The 23,154-nt window shown below is 31.9% G+C and overlaps 2 protein-coding genes across 2 annotated transcripts in view; both read left to right on the top strand.

Annotated features, from left to right (window-relative positions):
• Positions 1–2,246: 2,246 nt before the first annotated feature.
• On the top strand, positions 2,247–5,448 carry LOC133204237 (uncharacterized). Its single transcript, XM_061339979.1, has 4 exons — positions 2,247–2,299; positions 4,260–4,476; positions 5,067–5,183; positions 5,318–5,448. Exons 1-4 carry the CDS (start codon positions 2,249–2,251, stop codon positions 5,446–5,448), a joined length of 516 nt encoding a protein of 171 aa, XP_061195963.1. The 5' UTR covers positions 2,247–2,248.
• Positions 5,449–15,081: 9,633 nt separating this feature from the next.
• The window catches only part of LOC133204128 (uncharacterized), a 363,878-nt gene continuing 355,805 nt past the window's right edge, over positions 15,082–23,154 (top strand). Inside the window, exon 1 of the mRNA XM_061339896.1 lies at positions 15,082–15,295. Coding sequence (XP_061195880.1) covers positions 15,082–15,295 — 214 coding nt within the window. The remainder of the gene's footprint in view (positions 15,296–23,154) is intronic.

Here is a 23,154-nt window from a genome sequence, read left to right as displayed (position 1 = left end):
GGAAAGGAGAGGCATACATAAGTGCATGTACTAAGGGTATACATGTATATCATAGCAGATTGTAATATGATATTAACTAATTTGTCAAGGAACCCTTTTCATCGGACCAAAAAGTACGCACAAATAAATATGTTGGTTCCAAAAATACATTCACAATATAAGTCCAGAGCCCATAAATATTTCCAGCACACTGTCACAAACTCTTTCAATTACTTTTGTTTATATTTGGACATTTATTTATTATATATGTCGTTAGCAATTAAAAAAAACATAAGCAGGCATGAAAGAGAAATAATATACCTTTTACATTGTATCTGTTTTTTTTTTAAATGATTGTTTTAGTTATTTGCGATACTAAGACACATGTAAGATACATTACATATTATATTATCTAAGATATTGACATGCTTGTCTATATTTATATGAGGGGATTTCCAGGTACGATGTATTTAATGAGTTACATGCAGTAAAGCTGAATGGTGGCATATTTCTGCCCCAAACCCGCTTGTCAGATAATTATGTCGACTTGTCAGATCTTAAGTCACTTTGTTATTCACGTGTTTAAAAATTCAACATGAGAATGAGTCTGTGCCCAGTTTAGGCCATCAGTTTACGACATATATTTAGTCCCCTACCGGTGAAACGGAGGGGACTATAGGGTTACTCTGCGTCTGTCCGTCCGTCTGCCTGTCTGTCTGTCTGTCTAGCGGTTTAGCTGTCCGTCTGTCTGTCCCTCTGTCTGTCTGTCACTCTATCCCACTTGGTTTTCCGAACTTATTTCCTAAACACTTGCAGATATTGAGCTGATTTTTGATACATGAATGTATCTTAATAAGTTACAGATTAAGTTGGCATTCCATTCCGCTTCTTTGATTTTAAGGGTTTTCTGCAATTTTTTTCTGAACGCTTGCAGATATTGAGCTGATTTTTGGTATGTGACTTTATCCTGATTAGTTATAGATCAAATTTGCATTTTGTTCCGCTTCAATGGTTTTTGAGGGAGTTATTGCATTTTCTATTTTTAAGGGGAACCAGATTACACTTGCCGGTATCTGATAAGCCAACATTAAGATCTGACAAGTCAGCATAAAGATCTGACAATTCTATATATTATCTGAAAAGTCGACATAATTCTGGCAAGTCGACATAATATTCACAAGTTAACATCATTATCTGACAAGGCTACATATCTGAAAATTATTCCGACTTGTAAGATATTATGATGACAAGTAAATTTCAGTTAAAGGCTTTAACGTGCTGTAATAGCAAAATACCGAGTTCCTGGTGGTGATGATTTTTATCTGATAAGTCAACAAAACTATCTGACAAGTTGACATAGTTACCGAACAAGTCAACTTGCATAAACATCTGACAAGTCGGCATGTATATCTGACAAGTAGTGGCAGAAATGTGACATCATAAAGCTGTGTCATTTTGGTGATATAATAATGTATAATTACAACATAAAATTGCCAAGCAAGCATGCGAAATTATTATATTGAATTCCATATTCAAACCATACTTCCGTTTAATTCCGGTAGGAATTTGAAGAATGTTAAAATTTGTATCTTTCATGTATCAAGATTGGTTTTTCAACTATGTAAGTCAAAAAAAAAAAAAAAAAATACACTTCAGCGATATTTTTTCCTAATAAAATGTTTATTTTAATATTGTTTATTCGTTTTAAAGTATAATCAGACCAAAACAGAGGAGGAGACTCATTTTGAAAGATTTTTTATTAACTATGGCAATATATTTTGTTAAAAAAGAAACCGAAATTCAGTATTAAGTATCTTAGTATAGTCTATTAGTGTACCAAGTCTTATTGAAAATGGACAAAAACAGTAGGTTAAGTAGCGTTTTGAAAGAGCTATGGCAACACCGTTTGTTGAAATCAAAACCCGATATAGAGAATTATGTACCATAGAATAGTATACTTGTGTACCATGTCGTATGAAATTGGGATCAAATCTGTAGAAGAAGTAGCGTTAAAAAATGAATTGAAATAGACAGACAGACCGACAGACGGAGGACGCACGCATAAGCTCTTCTGATCTCTGACCAGTAAAGCTAAAAATTATGTACTTGATTTCATCTAACTATCATCGAGAAAAATAAATACAACTGATATTTTTTCGTATCACGTCGGTACACGTGATAATCTTATTCCCTTTTTATGCTCATGTATATCTGGTATTTAATAAAATGCAGTATACTCGATACACTATCTTAAACGTGCAAAACCGCCATGGACACTCTCGATTTATTTCTGCTCGTTTTACTTCTTGAGACTATATCTGTAAGTTTATTATCATTTCTTTTCTTTCTTCTATGAGTAACAATTCAATTCTAAAAAGTATAGAAGCAAATTTTGTACCGATATTGTATTAAAAGATGTTCATGCGTTTCATTTTAAATATTTTTTTTCTACTTTAACAGCCACCATAAAATAGTAGAGAAAAGCACTTTATGTGAATTATACATTTGATTATATAAAGGTTACGGTCCACATCCAAGAATTTTATAGAAATTTTTTTTTCTGAAAGAATTTAGGAAAATTAGTGTGAATCTAAATTTAGAAAAGGGGGAACAAAATGCATGGAGATTTCATAATATTAAAGATTTATGTCTCATATTTCATGCAACTTATTAATATTATTTATATATTCTTATGTTATTGTTATTATTTTTTTTCTTCATTATGTACTGCTGATTGATAAGCATTCCCCATCTTATCTATTTAATTTTGTATTTGGTTCTTCATATCATAAATATAATATTGAAAATGTTAGAATCTTTTTGCTGTTTTCTACTGAGATAATTTTATTCTAATAAAAAAGAAATCCTTATATCTTGATCATTTTTTTAGTTTCATGGTTAGATATGAAAGATGCACATTTCAGCCAAGTAGATTAATCTATATTTAGAAAAGGGGATTTTTTTTTTCAGAGTCAATACTACATGGTACATGTATACTAATGTCTTACCTGATTTGTAAGTTCAATCAATTACAAGAGCATTTATTCAGTAAAAGATAAGAAGATTTTGATCTGGGATTATCAACAGAAAAAGTTATTTAGAATTTGTAATATACGTCTGTTTACTAATGTCAAGAGTGCATACGTCATACGGGATAATACTGATATTTTGGCAATAGATTTACATGTATACAGGGTCCCTACAATTATTTTCCATTGATACTAGTTTTCATTTAAAATAATGTGACAAATATGATTCAGAAATAATTATAGATTTGCTTACATTTAAGCAAAGTCTTATATAAACGCATCGGTTAATAGAATATATTGAAGAGCATTTAACAATGATTAATTAACGTGGCTTGGAAAAAGAGATATTTCACGGAAAGATTCTGAATAAAGTGCTTTTATTGGAAGGAATTTAATAAAAATTATCAACCTTTTCGAATGTAAATAACTAGTTGAAAACATAAATTTCTTAATGATTGGAAGTTTCGAAAGTTTGACGAATTCGTTATTTTTTGTCACCCAGACTGAAGTGAAGTAATGTAAATCTTAAAATACAATGAAAGCAAAATTTAGGTATTGTATTACAGTGGGTTAATTTGGAATAATTATTTAAAGAACATGCAGTAATGTGAATGTATATCTGATCGTCATATCATAGCTTTATTTCATAGTTTACTTTATATTTATTTCTGCTGCCTTTTAAATATCTGCTTTACTGATACCTCATTTTCTTCAGTGATCTACAATCATTTTTATCTCTGACTATGTATTTAAACATTGTTAATTTCTTAAATTTCTTAAATTTTTTAAACAATAGGGACTTCTGGACTGATATCCTATGGTGTTAGAATTTTAAGCTCTCCAGGATCATTGTTTCTTTTTTATCAATTTGCTCCATCCCCCTTAAATTCGCTAAACAACATATATCTTGTCAATGTTGACAGGGATTGACCCAATCACAAGACAGAATGTCTGTTATTGGGGAATGTTGTTTTAACTTACGTCATATTTTTTTCTGTTTAGATTTTTAAGCATTCTAAACTATTTTTTTTTTCACTTTTACATCAATAGGTTCTGTAAATTATTCTGCCTTCCATGCTTAATCTAGTGCTTTATTTTTATTTTTATTTTTTTTTTAATTTTTGTTTCTTTTTCATAGCAAAATTTTGTGTTGTTAATTTTTTTTTATTTATCACTAGGCATTTTTATATCTATTCTATTTATTAACAATGTGTGTGTAATATATGGTAAACATGTACATGTATTTTCCAGACAACGGCGTTCCAGAATTGTCCCGCAACGAAAATAACCCTGTCCTTTACTAAATGTCCTAGTACAGAAAAGTCATGGATGGAAGCCGCAGAAAGGAAAAACTGTTCAAGTATTCCCCAGAACTGTACCAGCCCAGAGAATTTTAGATACCACTGTGTTGCAAATGCTTTCATGAATCAAACCATTGAAGTGTGTGCACCTGGTTTATATCTTTTGGGTAAGTACTGCGCAGTAAGATTTCAATGTTTTAAATTGATAAAAAAAAATTCGTAATATATATATTATTTTATTTCTTCCTACCGGTCACAGTAGCTTAGTTGTAGGGCGTTCGCTTCGGGATCTGGAGGCTCGGTTTCGATTCTCTTTCGCCGCGCCCTGTCAAATCTAAGTCGTAATCATACATGTATATAGGAAGTGACTGTTCCTTTGCCAAACACCAGACATTAGAAGTGCAAGTCAGGGGTCGTTCGGATGAGACCTTAAAAACCGAGGTCCCTTGTCACGATAGGTGTTGGCACTATAAAGAACTCTCACTACTTAATGGCCCTGAGTGCCAAGTATAGGTCTAAATTTGAAGCCCTTGACTTTCTATATGAGTGAAATATTCTCGAATAGGACGGCAAACAACATTCAATCAATCAATCAATTCATTTTTATCTAGTAATTATAGTATTGGTTACAAGTAAGTGACAAGAATTTTTACGACTTAAAGTGTGTATTTTTTGTTAAGACTTAAATGCTTTGAAAAGGATTTGAACAGCACTTCGTTTAATTAATTCATTTTGTTTTTATTCTTCTTTTTAACAGGATTTTGTCCAGAGTACAATTTTCAAGGAGAACGAATACAAGACAACTATAATGCAGATTGTAAAAATTTTTCAATGCCTTGCCCCAGCAGATACAAGTCATGGATGTCCTTTAAATGTATTGTTCTACTTATGGATTATAAAAGTTAAATTATTGTCCAATGGAAATTATAAATATGAATCATTTTCATTATAAGTTATCAGACAAAATGTCTATCACTTCAGACAAAAATCAATGCTCTCTCGTTTTAGATCCAGGATGTGTTTCTCTGAGAAAGTTAAACGACAGAAGCCAAGCACCTGGATTCCATAAATCAAACGTGAACAAAACTGCTTTAGCAATCGATGTAGGGATGCAGGAGGAAAAGGAATTGGGATCGTGAGTATAATATTTCCATTGGCATTTACAGATATGATAATTATGTAGGCACATGTTTGTTAGAAATTGTTTTTTTTTTTTGTTTGTATGTTGTTTAACGTCCCTTTCGATAATTTTTTCACTCATATGGAGACGCCACCACTTGCCGATGGAGAGCTGCAAATTTTGTCTTATACTCGGCACTTACGGCCATTGAGCAGTGAGGGATCTTTTTCGTGCCAGCACCTACTGAGACACGGGACCTCGGTTTATACAGTCTCATCCGAAGGACCGGTCTCCACGTCCCACAGTGGGATTCGAACCCGCGACGTAAGATTCAACTCCTTACGCCGCGACTCTAGAGCAGACGCCCTAACCACTGCGCCACGCGGGCGACTGTTAGAAATTGTAAATTATGCTATAAAACTTACATTTGCTCCACCCCTTTTACAAAATTAAAATGAGCAAGGTTATCACTGTAAATAGATATTGGTTCGTCACATGACCAAAAATTCATCATTTAATCATACACAGTTGACATAACTTCAGAGTGATCTTCATAAGTAGTCGACGAGTTCAAACCATCCATTTAATACCGCTGAGGTTTAGAAAAAAAATTCCATTGGTGAAAAACAATAATACACAAAATTTGTTATGATTCAGTCACTACTGCAAATATAAGTGTTAAATGTACCATTTTTCAGCATATATCCGGATGTGAATGCGTTTTTGTCAAATGATCGAATCTCAGAATCCCAACGATTAATTATAGATTGTATTTATTTATTTATTTTATTTATAAATTTTATTTATTTATTTATAATTTCAAAAATATTCATTATTGTATTTTGCAGCTTAGAAGTAATTAAAATGTGTGTATGCATCATTGTATTCCTTACAATATTGTTAGGAACTGTGATATTCCTACTCAAATATACAAAAAGAAGAAGAAAAGCAGGTACAACTATGTACATTTATAAGAATAATTTAATTAAGATTTTTTTAAAGTATACAATTTTGACTTTATTCTTTACAATATTTAGCATATTTGATATTTTTTGAAATCTTAATTTACAGGGCAATCTTCATGCATGGAGCAAGAAGCACTCCAGGCCTTGTCCAACGGAGATGCTTCATGATGGAATTTTAGTGCAATATGTAACATCATTTTATTCATCATATAGTTCTTGCAGTATACAAGAGAAAAAGGCAGAACAGTTTCGTAGGAAACCTGTATCAATGTGTTCGTATAGGCTGACGTTTTCTATGGTATATTTAATGAGATATGGAAACAGTTCAATAGACGTAACTTATTTTTACAAGTATTGTCTCCCCATAGTCACATATCTACTATGTCAATTGAAATGTCTACAAGTGACAAGCAATGTATTTTAAATAATACAGAAAGAGTGCCTCCTGAAAAAAAGGTTACAGTGTACATGTATTTATATGTTTAGCACTGTCTTTCAGAACCTGGGATAAAAATAAACAGTTGTTGTTGGCAACGGTTTTCTGTTGCATAGTAAAAATAATTGTCTAATTATGCAGTTGACTGTTCACGGTAGCTCAGTCGGTAGAGCGCTTGCTACATGATCGAGAGGTCGTGAGTTCGAATCTCTGCCGCGACTGACCTAAGTCGATAAAAAAAATGGGTAGCACCTGTTCCTTCGCCATGCGCTCGGCACTTTGAAGTGAAACTTACGGATCCTTCGAATGAGACCTTAAGAACGGAGGCCCCATGAGACGGCAGGCGTTGGCACGATAAAGATCCCTCACTGCTCAATGGCCCTGAGTGCCGTGTAAAGGTCAAGATTTGAAGACCTTCACTGATACATGTATATGGTGTCATCTCTATATGAGTGAAAAATTCTCGAACAGGACATAAAAAATATACAATCAATTAATCATTAAGCATTTGTTTCATTCACTATAATTTGTACATCAGCAATTTTAGTAGGGTATATGATAATCTTTGCAGTCAATATTCAAGAAATATTGAAAACCACTATTAATTAATATTTTTTTGAAAAATGAGAGTTTCTTTTTTTTTTTATTATTACAAATTTATTCCAGTTTTCCTCCTACCAAAATTCAAATCACACATACAAGTAAGCATTTTTCTTATTTCATTCATCAAGATCATCTACAGAAAAACTTACTTGTAAAGCATAGGGCACTGAACTGAATAATCCCTAACACACATTTACTAAAGTTAACCAGAGTAAACACTCTAATATTTTGATTTACTAGGAAACTTTACTCTTGAACTTTGCTTGAGAATTAAAGCCTTAATATTTTCATAAATTCCCTACCAATAATGTAAATATTAGAACTTTTAATTGATGTTTAATATTTGCATGTCAGAACTGGAGAAAAATAAAATATAACAAATTGAAACTCATAGGGAAAATACTTTGATTTACTATAGTAAAAGCTTTGATACTGTAATTACACGTAGATATAGTTATTTATCGTATATGATAACTTATCGTTCTTTCCTTGTTTGGATGTTCATGTTAAAATAATGTTCATAAAATAAAATTGTATGCTTCAAACGAGAATAAAAATGTTAGTAAGGTTCATTATACTATGTCCTGATTTAGCTATATAGCATGTGTTAGCTTTGTTTGTAACTTTGAAATATAGCATTGTTGGCTCTTATTGTAAATTTGGAGAAGAAAAGTAAATTAAGCAATTTCAATATTTTTTTTTCTAGCTAACGAGATATACTATATAGTAAAACATAACTAAAGGGGAAATTTATTTAATATATTCTTTAAAAATAATCAAGTTAACTACCAGATTAGGCTTTGAAAACCATACATATAGACAAGGTGTACCACACCTGCAGGGTAAAAGTTTGAAATCGTTATTCACGAGTTGTTATCCTTTTCAAAGGAAATACAGTCTGGAGTCTTGTTTACCCCAGATTATTTAAACTGTTATTTTATTTGATAAACGTGTCTTCTCATCCGACTCTGTATGTGTTAAATCGATAACGCACTGGTTCCAGACACGCACAGAGGTGTTCAAGTTTCAAGCTTATGGATTACTATTTTCCATGACTGAGGTCTATGGGAAAAGTATAATTGTCTTTAAATTTTGATTTGTATGTAAAGCTTAAAATTTATTAATAAATCTGCTCAATTTCAAAAAGAATGACAAGCTTGCCCTTCCATGCATTTATAAAATGAAATGAACTTAAACATGGGGAGAGGGATCTAGATAGGACCTTTAAATGCAATATTAGTATGCAATGTTAGTATATATATGCAAATGTATCCTTGATATATGTTACCTCTTGCTGTAATGTTACGAGAATGGGACTATTATACAGAAATCATTTCAATTCATACAAGGCAAAATACTTCTTTTAAAATACATGTTTATACGTACAATAGCTGTTTCGTTCTAGTACATAAATTGAATAATTACCGAGTACATTTAATTTGAATGTTCAGGTTGAGAATATCATAATTTTAGCTACGGGCATTTCCAATGGCTTGTTGTAAAATGTGGAGGATGAAAACTCCAAAATGGAGTGTTACAAAGTGCAAGGGGTGGAGTCTCCTATGTTAATTTTCACAAATTTCGCTTACTTTATCTTTGATTCAGTTAAGGGCCTTAAACCCTAATTAAATCTGTCAAGATGCCATGAGTTTCTGTGGGATAGCAGCATGAGACATAAGTCTTACCAATGTTAAATGTTTCCAATGAACACGGCATCTGTTATCTACCAAAATTTAATCAAAAGCACAGGCTGTATGCTCCTATTGTTTTTATATACAAATGTAATTTTTTGACTGTGTCATTTTGTTGTTTTTCGATTGTTTCTTTCTTTCTTTCTTTCTTTTTTTTTTTTTTTTGGTAAAAGAAAGTGACAGCAAGCACTACAGGATTAGTTTGATGATGTTTCTGTTCTATTTAGCCTCTGTTATCTTAAAAATTTAAATCAAGAGCAAAACTGTTCCTTGTGTTGACATCTGAGGGTCATAAATTGTTTCACTGTTTCCTAGCTGTTTCTCATTAATATACTTCATAAGATATTGTCAAAAGGTCTACACGAAATTGTGTTTCGGCATAAGATAAATTCATCCCTTCAAAGGAATTATCTTTAAATTGTTTGGCTAATGTAACATTCTATAATTATAAGTTCTCGAAGAAAATATATTGTGTTGACATATCCAATAACCAAGTGCTAAAATTGCAAGAAGATACTCTACCCCTTGCACCATCTGACTCAAGAGGCTTCACCCCTTGCACTTTCTGACACTCCAATTTGGAGCCTCCATCAACCGCATTTTACATCAAGTCATCTCCAACCTGAATCTCTGAAAGGTAGGAAGAAACAGTTGTGAAGAAATTCAATCGTTGAAGATTTTTACCTCAAAATTATTTATTAAGTCAGTTAATCACATAATTATTTATGCTTGGTTTGAAACAAGCAAAGATGGATATAAAGAAGAATATTTTTTTTAACTCTATTGCTAAATTTTACCAAGCTGTCGGTAAGTAAATATAAATGTACACATGATGAAAATACCTTCAAATCTAGATATATTTCAGGTAGTAATGATACTTGGAGTTTAAAGACAACGCGTTAATTTTTATCATAGCAAAAAGTATTAAATTAATGTAGTTCAAAGAGTATTTTTGAGTAATTCTTTTTTCAATTTTTTCAGAATATCTTTCTTTCCAAATAAAATGTTTTTGCTGTTGAGTCATCTGTTGTTGTTTTTTCACATTGTAAAACCTCGTTCATTAATATATATCTAACAATTATTAAAAGTGTCTTTCTGCATTGTCACAGATAACATATAATTATTAAATCAAACATAACCTCTTTAATCTGATGAAGCGGAAACGATACTATTTGTCCAATATATATTTACACAAATTTCTATCTGTGCGTGTGTTTTCCCACACATTTTTTTTTCAATTGTACATGTATATATAATAAAATGAATTAGAATGTGACTTATACATCAAATGTAATTTTAACACCGATCACATCCAAAATATTTCAAATCATGCTATTAAAACATCATTCACTTTCTCTGTGGAAAATTTTCGAATACTAACATTTATTGCATAACTTGTACCAACTTTGGTAAACAACAGTCAGTGACAAATCATTGACACGTGCTTAACACGATATCAATATGTATAATTAGTAGAGGGTATTTCCAGGCGTTAAGTGACCTTCAGTAAAATGCTCTTAAGACATTAACTACATTAACGATATTTTCAAAATAAAATCCATATATGTCAAAACTGCTAAATTCAATTTGTATTAAGTACCCCCTTCTAAAGGTTTAATAAAAAATGAAAGGCTATGTAAAATACATGCAGTAAATGTTAGAGGTATTTATGTGCCAAGTTTCATTATTGATGATCCTCCAGAAGTCGACATATTTTGAAATAAAATCTTGAATCCTTTACTTGTCTAGACATCAGGTATGAATTCTTGAGCATCCGTAAATGTGTAACATACAGGAAGTTTTCATATTTATTTTACTGATAAAACCTTTTCTTGTTCATTAGCAAGTTCCTGAATAGATTTTCTAAGTATAGTTATGTACAATTTAGCTGTCATGACTTTAATGTGCACTAGGTGATACATTTATGCTCTCTGTTTTTCAATTTGATCCAATCATCTTTGGAGTTCTTGAAGACAAAACACAACAGAATTTAAAAAAAATAAATCTGTATCAAACTATGAAATCTTTCTGTGACAGACTCTGGTCCCCATATTCATGACATAAAACTTTTATATATTATGCATCATATTGGGAAATTTCATAATTATAATGCTTGCTTTTCTTCTTTAGTCATTTTTTTACGATTTTGTATGTACACGCGCTCATGAGAAATTAGGCGTTCTAGCTAGTAAATCCACTTAACCCTTTAATGCATATCATAAGAGTGTATGTATATTGACTTAATAAAAAGGAGGATTCATTCAGAGAAGATTTTGGAAAGTTGGAAGGGTTAACAATACGTCTTGTATAAAGAAGTGTGCTTTTCACATTTCACTCGTTTTATTAATTTACTCTCATTTGGATTGGTTCTCTGAGGTTATGCAGGGAATCTCAACCTATAAATCTCAGATCAAAGTGGTCATTTACAAATACCAATGCAGTGTATTTATCTTTGATATTTAACATCTCCAATCGTATCAAGATTACCATAGTATTCTCAAAGAAAAATGGTATTCTATCCCAAGCACTACTAAGCAAATCTTAATTAAACACCCCCTCCACAAATGAAGTCCACCGCATTTAGAAAATTTTCCCATGCGTTTATAAAATGGTACATGGTCATACGTGGTAAATGTATCTATGTGTTGGAAACATTTATCAACAATCATTTTTTCTGAATGAATAATGTTAGGGTAAATATGAATTGTTTGGATTTTAAAAATGTTTCCTCGACATTCGTCACACACCAGAAGAAAAAGACACTGGTCCAGTCTTAAAACCGATACCTCAGTTGTCCCCGATACCATGCTAATCGTGCAGTTTGTTGGAGCAGTATTGGTCGTATCGCAGGCCGTCTGGGTGTGTTGTTATGCTCACACAAGCCGTACAAGCAGTACAGTTCTTGCACTTATGCGCATAAGACCTGGGATGCAGTCAACCTTACTGTCTGAAAACGATTTCGTAGATGCGTAAGTCTGATATGGTTATTTTGGCGAACCGACGTCACACGGGGACCTCCTGAACGTGGTCGATCCAGAGTGTTGCTGATTTGCTGGAAATGTCTCCATAATTACCGGAAAGTATTTTTGTGAACACCAAATTGTCGTGCAATGATTTCAACGTTCTGGTCTATCCGAATCTGCAATATTCCAACAGCACGAAGACATTAATTTTCATTTAGCCCTGGCATACCACAATTACGGATATTTATTATAATACCAAAGTGATTTTCTGAACAAATCAAGTCTTGAAAAATTTCTCGAACTCTTTGACACACAAAAAAATGCCCGAGATGACAATGCGAATACGATTACGTCAAAGAACAACATGTGCTTGTCTACCATGAAAGTCCGAGCAACAGAGTCGAGTCGATTTCAAGTCTAGTGTCATTATTATCACTACCTGTATCAATTATTAACCGCTTATAAATATAAACAGTATGCTTTGAGTCTTATGCTTAATTTATCAGTGCACAGTTTCTTTTTCCGTTAGTATATCTTAACATCATATGAAATATCGTTAGCAATTTAAAAAGGAAAAAAAAAACATGCATGGAAAATTAGCTTAAAATAATCAAAGTGAAAAAAAGTGACCAAAAATTTTTAAAATGTAATCATTTTTCTCTTGTGTAAACATTGCAAATATGTTTTATTTTATTTATTTGTTCATTATTCTGATTATTTATACCGGTAAGACACAAAAAGTATGTAACTTGAAGGTATTGTATACTTGTGTTTCATTTCTAATGAAATAAGATAAATCTTTTGTAAGAATTTTGCCTTTTTTAACCAGGACAACGTCGTATATCGAAATCAAAATTTTATGTTAATATAGAATTAATTACTATGGTTGTGTCTGCTTGTGAACAAAGATTTATCGGTACTGACAAAAACTTTGGGCGGAGAAGCATTTCAAAAGAATTTCAAAGAATTTCTCTTTTGAGTTACTATAGCAATATCGTTTATCGAAATTGAATACCGGTTTATAGATTGCAAAAGGACCAAACTTTAGGAGGAGTAGCCGTTTGAAAATAATTTACAGACGTAAAAAACAGACAGACAGACAGACAAAGAGACGGACGGCGAAACTTTACCATCGCAAAAGCTCTTTTGGTCATTAACTAGTAAAAGTAAAAATAAAGGCTTGATTTCATTAACTTAATATGGACAGGAATAAATATACATGTATATGATAATTTTGGTATCACGACCACGTGATAGACTTATACCCGTCTTTATGCCTAGGTTTATCTGACATGCATTTAAAGGAATGCAGTATATTGGATACAGTACATTTAAAGTGCAAATCACTATAATGGGTTCCGTCGAATTATTTCTGTTTGTTTTACTCGTTAAGGCTACATGTGTAAGTATCTTTTTTTTAACTCTTCTTTCTTCAATTAGTCCAAATTCAGTTCTAAAAATTATAGAAGCGTATTTCGTACCGATTCATATTACATGTAAATGATGTTCATGTTCTTCTCTTCAAATAATTTTTAATTTAAAAAATACCACAAACTAATTGAAAAAAATGTAGGTACATAAACGTTATATTTTATTTCCTAGAAATAAATCCACGTCAAAGAATTTAATAGAAGTATTCATTTTTAAACAATATCTTTAGGTCTATTTTTAGAAAAGGGGGAATCCAAAAGAATTGAGATTACATAACATCAAATTTGTTTTTTCTTATAATCTGCATCTTTTTTTTCCGTATATCATTGTTTTTATTTGCTTAATTATGACTGTACTGCTGGTCATTAGTTATTTCTTATATAAACTATTTAATTCTGTACTTAGTTCTTCATATCATAATTACACAATGATAATTTTAGAATTTTTCTTGTGGTATGCTACTTATATAATCATATTTATATAAATAAATAAACATCTTTAAAAAATCCTTATATCTTAAACACTTCATAGTTTTACACTAAGAAATACATGATAACACATTTCAGCAAGTAGATCAAGCTATAATTAGAAAAGGGAAATTTTGTAAGAGTTCATTTTGCACGGAACGTGTATACTAAAGTCTTACTTGATTGTTTTAAATTTTATCGAATGTGTTTATTAATACGTTGTCAAGAGTGTGTACGTCAGAAGATATAATCAATATATTTATGTACGGTTCCAGCAAAATCCCCCATAATAGTAATATCTTATTTAAAATACAATCATTCTTCAAAACTTTAGATACATGTATGCAAAATTAAAAATAGACGTATCGGTTAATAGGTCAATAGAATATGTTTTTAAGTGCATTTTACTATCCTTGAGTAAAACAAGGTTACTTGGATAAACACATATCACAAAGAAAGATTCTTTCTGGAGAGCTTCTGCTTGGGGGGGGGGGGGGGGGGCTGAAAGTCCTATGAATATGAAAGTGAAAGCAATTCAAAATCTTTCTACATTTTTGTTTTATTTATGTTGGTCAACCCCAACTAAATTTGCTTTAAAACACAATGATAGGGATTGACCTATTCACATGTCTGGCTGTGTGTTGTTGAGAAATTTAAATTGTTTTTGCTTTAATTTTTAATTACTATTTTTTTTTTATAAATTTTCTAGTATTACCGTAATTAGTGCATTCATTCTGACTTCTTAAGTTTAATCTAGTTTAATTTTTAAATCATGTTCCTATTTCAAAGAAAAAAAAAGTGTTATAACTTTTTTATTATTAACCACTAGGCATTTTTATATTAATTTTATTCTGTTTATTTACCATGTTTGAGTTATATAGGTGTATTTGTTTCGCATGTTGGACGCTTGTTATATGAATGTTTCTGTGATTTTTCAAAGTTTCTGTAATGGTCGGTTAAATTGCACTAAAAAGCTCTGTTACATGACTGATGTTATTCAGGTACACAATACCGATTTAAATAAAAATTTAATTACTTTGTTATATACTTACTAATATCATCTGAACTCGGTTCCAACTACATGTATTTTTAGGCAATGGCCTTCCAGAATTGCCCCGCAACGAAAATAACGCTGTCCTTTACTAAATGTCCTAGCACGGAAAAGTCATGGATGGAAGCCGCAAAAAAGAAAAACTGTTCAAGTATTCCCCAGAACTGTACCAGTCCAGAGAATTTTAGATACCACTGTGTGGCGAATGCCTTCATGAATCAAACCATTGAAGTGTGTGCACCTGGTTTATATCTTTTGGGTAAGTACTGAGCGGTAAGATTTCAATGCTTTTGGAACTGACAAAACTTTCTCGTAATATATAACATTTTATATCTCTACCTAACAAGAATTGTAATTGTTGTAAGAGTAAATAATCTTTTGTGGAAACAATTTTTTTTAGAAACAAAAAGTTAAAACTTAAATTCCGCTATTAACACAAAAACTACAAAACAAAAAGAACTTAAATTCTTTGATAATGTTTAAAACCCCACTATTATTCGATAATTGATTAATTTTGTTTATTTTTGTGAACAGGATTTTGCCCAGAGTATAATTTTCAGGGGGAACGAGTACAAGACAACTACAATGCAAATTGTAAAATTTTCACAGAACCTTGTCCAACCAGATACAAGTCTTGGATGTCCTATAAATGTAATGTTTTATTTCGTCAGTTATAAAAGTTCAACTGTTTTACATTCAACTAATGGATCATGATTTTGTTTTAAATAAAGTTTAAGGAACAGTCTCAGCAGATGATTCCATAGCTTCAGACAATTTCTTTCTCGCTTCAGATCCAGATTGTGTTGCTCTGAGAAATGTTAATCAGGGAATTCATCCTGATGAATTCCATAAACCAGGCGTAAACAAAACTGCCTTAGAAATCAATTTAGAGATGAAGGAGGAAAGGGAGTTAGTATCGTGAGTATCTTGTTTCCATTTGGCATTAAGTGACACAAAAAATGTATGTACATCATGTAATATATAATATTTACAATATTTATTCTTGTGTTTTTCAGCATGGACATAATCATATTTGTTTGCATCAGCGTTTCTCTAGTGGTATTTATAGGATTCGTAATATATTTGATCAGATATGCAAAAAGAAGAAGAAAACCAGGTACATCTATGTATATGGGATTTTTTTTCATATTATTTTTCTTTTTGATTTTTAGCTCACCTGAACTGAAAGTTCAAGTGAGCTTTTCTGATCACATTTTATCCGGCGTCTGTCTGTCCGTCTGTCTGTCCGTCTGTCTGTCTGTAAACTTTTCACATTTTCGACTTCTTCTCAAGAACCACTTGGCCAATGTCAACCAAACTTGCCACAAAGTATCCCTGGGTGAAGGGGATTCAAGTTTGTTCAAATGAAGGGCAATGCCCTCTTTCAAGTGGAGATAATTAGGAATTAGTGAAAAAAATACTGGTATCATTTAAAAATCTTCTTCTCAAAAACCATAGGGCCAGGAAAGATGAAACTCATGTGAAAGCATCCTCAGGTAGTGTAGATTCAAATTTGTTCAAATCATGACCCCTGGGGGTAGGGCGGGGCCACAATGGAGGATCAAAGTTTTACATAGAAATATATAGGAAAAATCTTTAAAAATCTTCTTCTCAAGAACAGCATAGCCATGATGAGTCATATTTATATGGAAGCATTCTGAGGTAGTGTAGATTCAAGTTGTTCAAATCATGACCCCCGGGGGTAGGGCGGGGCCACAATGGAGGATCAAAGTTTTACATAGAAATATATAGGAAAAATCTTTAAAAATCTTCTTCTCAAGAACGGCAAAGCCATGATGAGTCATATTTATATAGAAGCATCCTCAGGTAGTGTAAATTCAAATTTGTTCAAATCATGATCCCTGGGGGTAGGGTGGGGCCACAATGGAGGATCAAAGTTTTAAATAGAAATATAAAGGAAAATATCTTCTTCTGTAGAACTGCAAACCAAGATTAGTCATATTGATATGGAAGCATCCTCAGGTAGTGCAGATTCAAGTTTGTTCAAATGATGACCCCCAGGGGTAGGGTGGGACCCAGTGGGGGATGGAAAGTTTTACATTAGAACATATAGAAAAAATATTTCTTCTCAAGAACAGAAAAGCAATGTTTAGTCATATTAATATGGAAGCATCATCAGGTAGTGTAGATTCAAGTTTGTTCAAATGATGACCCCTGGGATAGGAAGGAGCCACAATGGGGGATCAAATTTTTACAAAGGAATATATGGGATTTTTTTTTAAATCTTCTCAAGTACAACAAAGCCATTTGTTATATTGACATGGAAGCATCATCAGGTAGTTTAGAATTCAAACCAATGTGCTCAGGTGAGCGATGTGGCCCATGGGCCTCTTGTTTATTTAAGTATCTGATATGAACTCTGGAAAATATAACAGTTTTTGGCACAATAAATATTTGAAATCTTTCTTTACAGTGGCATCTTCAGGCCGCATGGAGCAAGAACCACTCAATCAGATCACGTCCAATGGAGATGTTTCTTGACAGAATAAGAAAATCTTACATCTTACAATTCAAGATACTGTTCATCAAATGCACAAGAAACATTTCTGAATAGTCACCAAGGAAACATCCATCAAGATGTTTGTATTGGCTGTCTAAGGCATAATACATTTCAGGACATATAAAACACAGTTCTGACAACAGTCGTCTAATTTTTACAAATATCGTGTCATTACATTATTGATATATACGTATGTACTGTGTAAGTTAAAAAAAAGAAGCCGAATGACATATAATGAGTACCACATGAGAGAGATTATACCGGTATTTATATGTTTAGCGCTGCCTTTCAGAGGGTATTAGTTTAGATGACTAAAGATTCAAATTACATTTACTTTATAAGCATTTCTTTAGAAAAGCAATGTATGAACTATTGTATGATATCCTTATTTAAGATTTGTTGGAAATCTTCATCAAGAAATACATAAGATATGAGGTCTTTTTTGTTAATTTAATTTATAAATATTAAATATATCAATGTTTTCCTATAAATATTCAAAGTACACATATGACTTAGCATTTCCTTATTTCCTTAACTACATAATCAACAAATCTAGTCCCTCAAAAAGATCCCTCACTGCTCAATGGCCCTACGTGCCGAGTATAGGTCAAAAATTTGTAGCCCTCCACTGGCAAGTGGTGGCGTTTCAATATGAGTGAAAATTCTCGAGAGGGTCGTTAAACAACAAACATACAATCAATCAATCCAATTCACCTTGACTTTCATCTGATTCAGACCTTTCCTCTAACGCCTCTTCGTTATTTCCCCTGCACACACTATAGGAAATACTTTGATGAAATCTGTTATGATTATTTATTTCCTGGTATATACCAGTATCCTGTACAATGCCATCTCTCTCCACCTGTTGTTTATTGCATCGTGAATTTCTAATTTTCTTCCTGATGATCAATACAGATATCAGCGTGAAAGATAGCAAAACGACAGAGAAAATCGCATAGAGGATTGGTCTAATATCACCCAAGACTGTATACTGGATGATCGTTGAATCCTTCTGAGATATCTGTTTTGTTGTATATATCATGTACATAAACTACTGAAATTGAGGTTGATGTTGCAGGATAGTTATCGGTTTTTCCAAAGAATGAATCATTCCGATTTTGACTTCTTGTAAACGTTTTCACATATTTTGTCCTGGAAACCCTTGGAGATGATGTCAGAAATGAAAAAGAGTAAACTTTTAAAAGGTCCCGTGTCGCAGTATTTGCTGGCACGAAAAAAGATCCCTCTCTGCTCAATGGCCCTGAGTGCCGAGCATAGGTCAAAATTTGCAGCTCTCCACCGGCAAGTGGTTGCGTCTCCATATGAGTGAAAAATTCTCGAGAGGGACGTTAAAACAACAAACAAACAAACAAAAATGATACATATTGGTGGGAACAATTAAACTTTGTCAAAACTGTTTAATATGGTCGTTATTTTTTTTCTAATTTTTGTATTTAGCTAAGTTTCAAAGAAATTCCTAAATATATTTAACCTGAACACATGCACTGATACATACTGTCTATTACCTATCAACTGTATCCATTTCTTTTATCTTGACCTTACCTACAACCTCTTTAGAACTCAGCTTTAAAGAAACTGCAATATATTTTCAACAAACTTCCTATTAAATTACAAATTGATGGGAGTTATTCAAATATATTTTACTGACCTTTACCTTTTCTATGACCTTGACCCTTCACTACTTTTCATTTATTTTTATTCTAAGTGAAGAAGCAAGGTAAATTTCTTCTTTTTATTTTTTAAAGTTTTATTACTAATGAAGCCTGGGCGGGACATTCGTGTACTGTGTACATGTTTCTAGTTTTTCTCATAATAAATGAAATACATTTCACGACAATCCAATTAATGGAAAAAATCGTTCATAATTATGAATATGAAACTTAAACAGTCATGTTAATCAGTGTATACAAAGTTATTATCAAAGGTGTTTTAATAAAGGCACTTATTAATACATCGATTGTTCTTACAAATAAAAACAAATAAAGCAACATAAAGGCATATTTAAATAGTTTGCAGTTAATCAATTGATTAATATGACTGATTTACGTTAGTGTAATATTTTATGCATTCACCTAATAGAAATTATGGTCTTCAGTTTTCATAGTTAACGGAATTAGCATAATACTGAGCATACGTTTAAAAAAGACAAACATCCATATTTAAAATACTGAAATAACCTTTTAACAATTTATAGATTTTTCATGCTTGTCCTGCTGTAAAAAAAATTAAATGTCATACGTTTTACAGTTTACATCTAAACACCTGAAATTTATTAGTATAAAAAAGAATTAAATGATAAGCATCATTCTTGCAAAAATAATGTTTCATGTATCTTTGAACCTTGTTTGCCTGAATCTACATTTCCTTGATTAAAACTCATCCTTTTTGAATAAACATGAGTGATTGAAAAAATTAATTATCTTTCCGATTTCCATTTTTCATAATCTAATTATGTCATTTACATACATTTCCATTTTATTATGATTTTAGCTAATCTGTGCAAACTATAGGCATTGAAAACGTTTCTTTTATTATTTTTTTTTTATCAGTCGAGTCGTTATTCTAAACACTAAGAGAAAATGTTTTGGACTAGTAATTCTAAAACTTGTCTTATACAGAGGTCTTTAATTTGAGTTTATGTTCATTTCCAATATAAGAAACCACTCTAGCTCAAGAGCAGCTGTTACATTGATAAATATGCATATTGATATATACATAATAATGTTTAAAATTATATACATGTCTTGGTTTAGAAAAAGAAATGGATAAGTATTCACTATGTATATTATTTATATTTATAAATACTCTTTTATATATTATAATAACATAGAATTCGTGTCTTTCTTCGAGATATTTAAAATGCTCGGTTTAGTGGTTAAAGTCTCTACGTGTACAATTGTATGTATATATACATAATAATGTATGTGTACTTAAAAAAAGCGGGCTTCGTATTTTAGGAGCTTTGGCGCATACAACGATGCGCTAATTCATGATAACCGCTAAGAAATCATTCATAAATACAATATACGGCACGGACATGTAAAGCGCTAATTCATGATTTCGCCAACAACTCCATACCCAGTTATTGTAAAACGTATGTGAATAACTTGTTACTGTTTGCTTATAAATACACTTAGATCTTTAATATTAAAATCAAAAATATATTTAGTTTAATTAAACACATATAAACATATTAAATATAGTGCATGTTTTTTTTTTCTTCCTCCTTTTTGAATAACACTTGAAACTGACATCCCGCTGTTATTCATGGGACATGGCATGCACAAGACTTAGTCAGATTTAAATTTCAATACCCGTTAACAGCTGCATGGTTTAGTGGTTAACGAATTAACCTCAGTTATACAGGAAGCTAATATGTGGGATTTTTATCGCTGTGATAATCGCTGTGTTTAAATCCAACAGAAACCGCAAGTTGAATTTATCATTGACATAAAAAATCAACAACTGTTCAAAAGTAACACTGTCACAGATTTCATTTGAAATTACCACAGGCACCTGACTTTACTTATCTTTCTTTTACTGGAAAAAATATACCGCCTACCTAATTATTAGCTGCCTGTTGAAATTATGTCCACATAATGTAGTTTTATGAAGGTATCTTACATTTGCATTCCCAATTTTTTCTTTGTGATAAACAGTTTGAGAGTCGCCCGTTATGCAAATTATCCCACGTTTCTAACTTTGGTTGATGCCTTGGCATTCCCAATAAACTAGACAGTGATTTCTTTAAGAATCAGACAAATGTAGGACAAGTAAAACTACATGCTGTCATAATACAGTAATATTTCAAATGTTGAATTCATTACGGGTTCGAAATTGAAGACTGTAATAAAGTAAATTCTGTTTCCAAAAAGGGGGCGCTGAAAATAATGACTTTCTGTAACTAAGTAATTAGGAAAAGAAAATGAAAATTCCGAAACCATATTGCACATCTACAGGACACTCTCAGCCATCTTCCAAAAGATTTGCATGGCTTCCGGGTAAAATGTTTGAGATGTTCAGGGAACCATTTTTCTCTTTAATTTTTTTTTTGTCGACTAAATTGGACTACTATGATGCAAATTCAAACCCTTATTGCATATCTACAAGACACCACAAATCATCTTCCAGAATATGATTTGCATGGCTACTGCGTAAAATATATCAAGAGATTTGGGGAAACCAGGTTTTTGGCAGAAAAAAAACATTGTTTTTTTACTCCTGTTTGGTCCCTGGGATGAAAAAACACTTCTATTAACAATTCATAAAAAATATAAATGGCGATGGATAGGGCATGTGTTAAGAAAACCAGTCAACAACATCTTAAAAGTAGCACTTTGTTGGGCCCAGAATGGAAGAGGAAACCTGGTCGATCCAAGAACACCTGGCAAAGGACTGTGGAAAAGGAAATGAGAGACCAAAAACTAACATGGGGAGAGCTGGAGAGGAATCCTCAAGATAGAAAGAAGTGGAGAGGTCTAGTCCTTGCCTTTATGTCCCCAGGTATAACAAGACTAGCTAGGTAGGTAAAAAAAAAAATCTCGAATAATAATACGTTATAACTTTTTCATAGATTTATTGTTATGAAAACATAATTTCCACCTTTTGTTTTATACCATACATCATTAATGTGTTACATTCGTAAGTTTTAAACAGAAAAACCCTCAATGACAAATCTAGGGGTGTTTTCCATAAGAAAATAGTGTCCATAGCCTCGCACATTTCAATTTTGGATGATTTTATGCAGTGATTTTTATTTCTCTTTTTTTCATCACTTTAATATTTAAGAATTACACAGGGCAAAATTTGCATTGAAACCATATATATCTTGTTCTTTATACACTAAATCCCCAAAAGGAAAAGTGTTCCATAATTAGGGTGCACGACTCCTGTACTGTAAAAACTCATATTCGTTACGTAAGGGTTGTTTTTCTTTTCCTGTATCGTCTTCTTTGAATTATTTACATTTATTTTAAAGGACTAAATGCACCCAATGCACTCAGAACAGTAAAGCAGTAGATAAGACCGTAAACATATACATGTAGATAGTCCAGATGTGTCGAGAAAATAAGAACTCATGTTGTTAGGCTGTGGTTTTTCCCTTCGAATTAAATAAGTTTTTTTTTTTGGCTGAAAAATTCGATATAAAACAAACCGTATTCGATTTGTCATTTAAAGGGATATAGACTTACATTTGAAGTAAGTATTTTTTTTAAAGTTTTCTGTATAATATCATGACTTATATGTTGCTATAGCATTTCACACGGAAATATGATGAAAAAAAACTTATTTTATCTGAAAATTATTGAAGCTACGAATTTCGGGACGCTTTGATTTGCACATCCTTGCACTTTTACAAATTAAAGTAAACTTTATACTTTATACTTAAGTATAGATTTTGTTGTGTATTAATGAACAAATTTTAGATATAATCCAGAAAATTCAGAGTAGAGATGTGATAAAGCAAAACCATGTCACCAGTATTATAAGTACCGTGCTTAGTGATGTGTGCAGAGCTTAACAAATTGAACAAACCCGATGGAACATAAACATAAACTGTTTTGTAAACAGGGCAC

The sequence above is a fragment of the Saccostrea echinata genome, unplaced genomic scaffold (genome assembly GCF_033153115.1).
Source record: "Saccostrea echinata isolate AGI-Se365-2 ecotype Australia unplaced genomic scaffold, CSIRO_AGI_Sech_v1 ptg000052l, whole genome shotgun sequence".
In the NCBI taxonomy this organism is placed as follows: domain Eukaryota; kingdom Metazoa; phylum Mollusca; class Bivalvia; order Ostreida; family Ostreidae; genus Saccostrea; species Saccostrea echinata.
The sequence above is the reverse complement of the archived record's forward strand: the minus strand, read 5'-3'. Positions and strand labels throughout refer to the sequence as shown.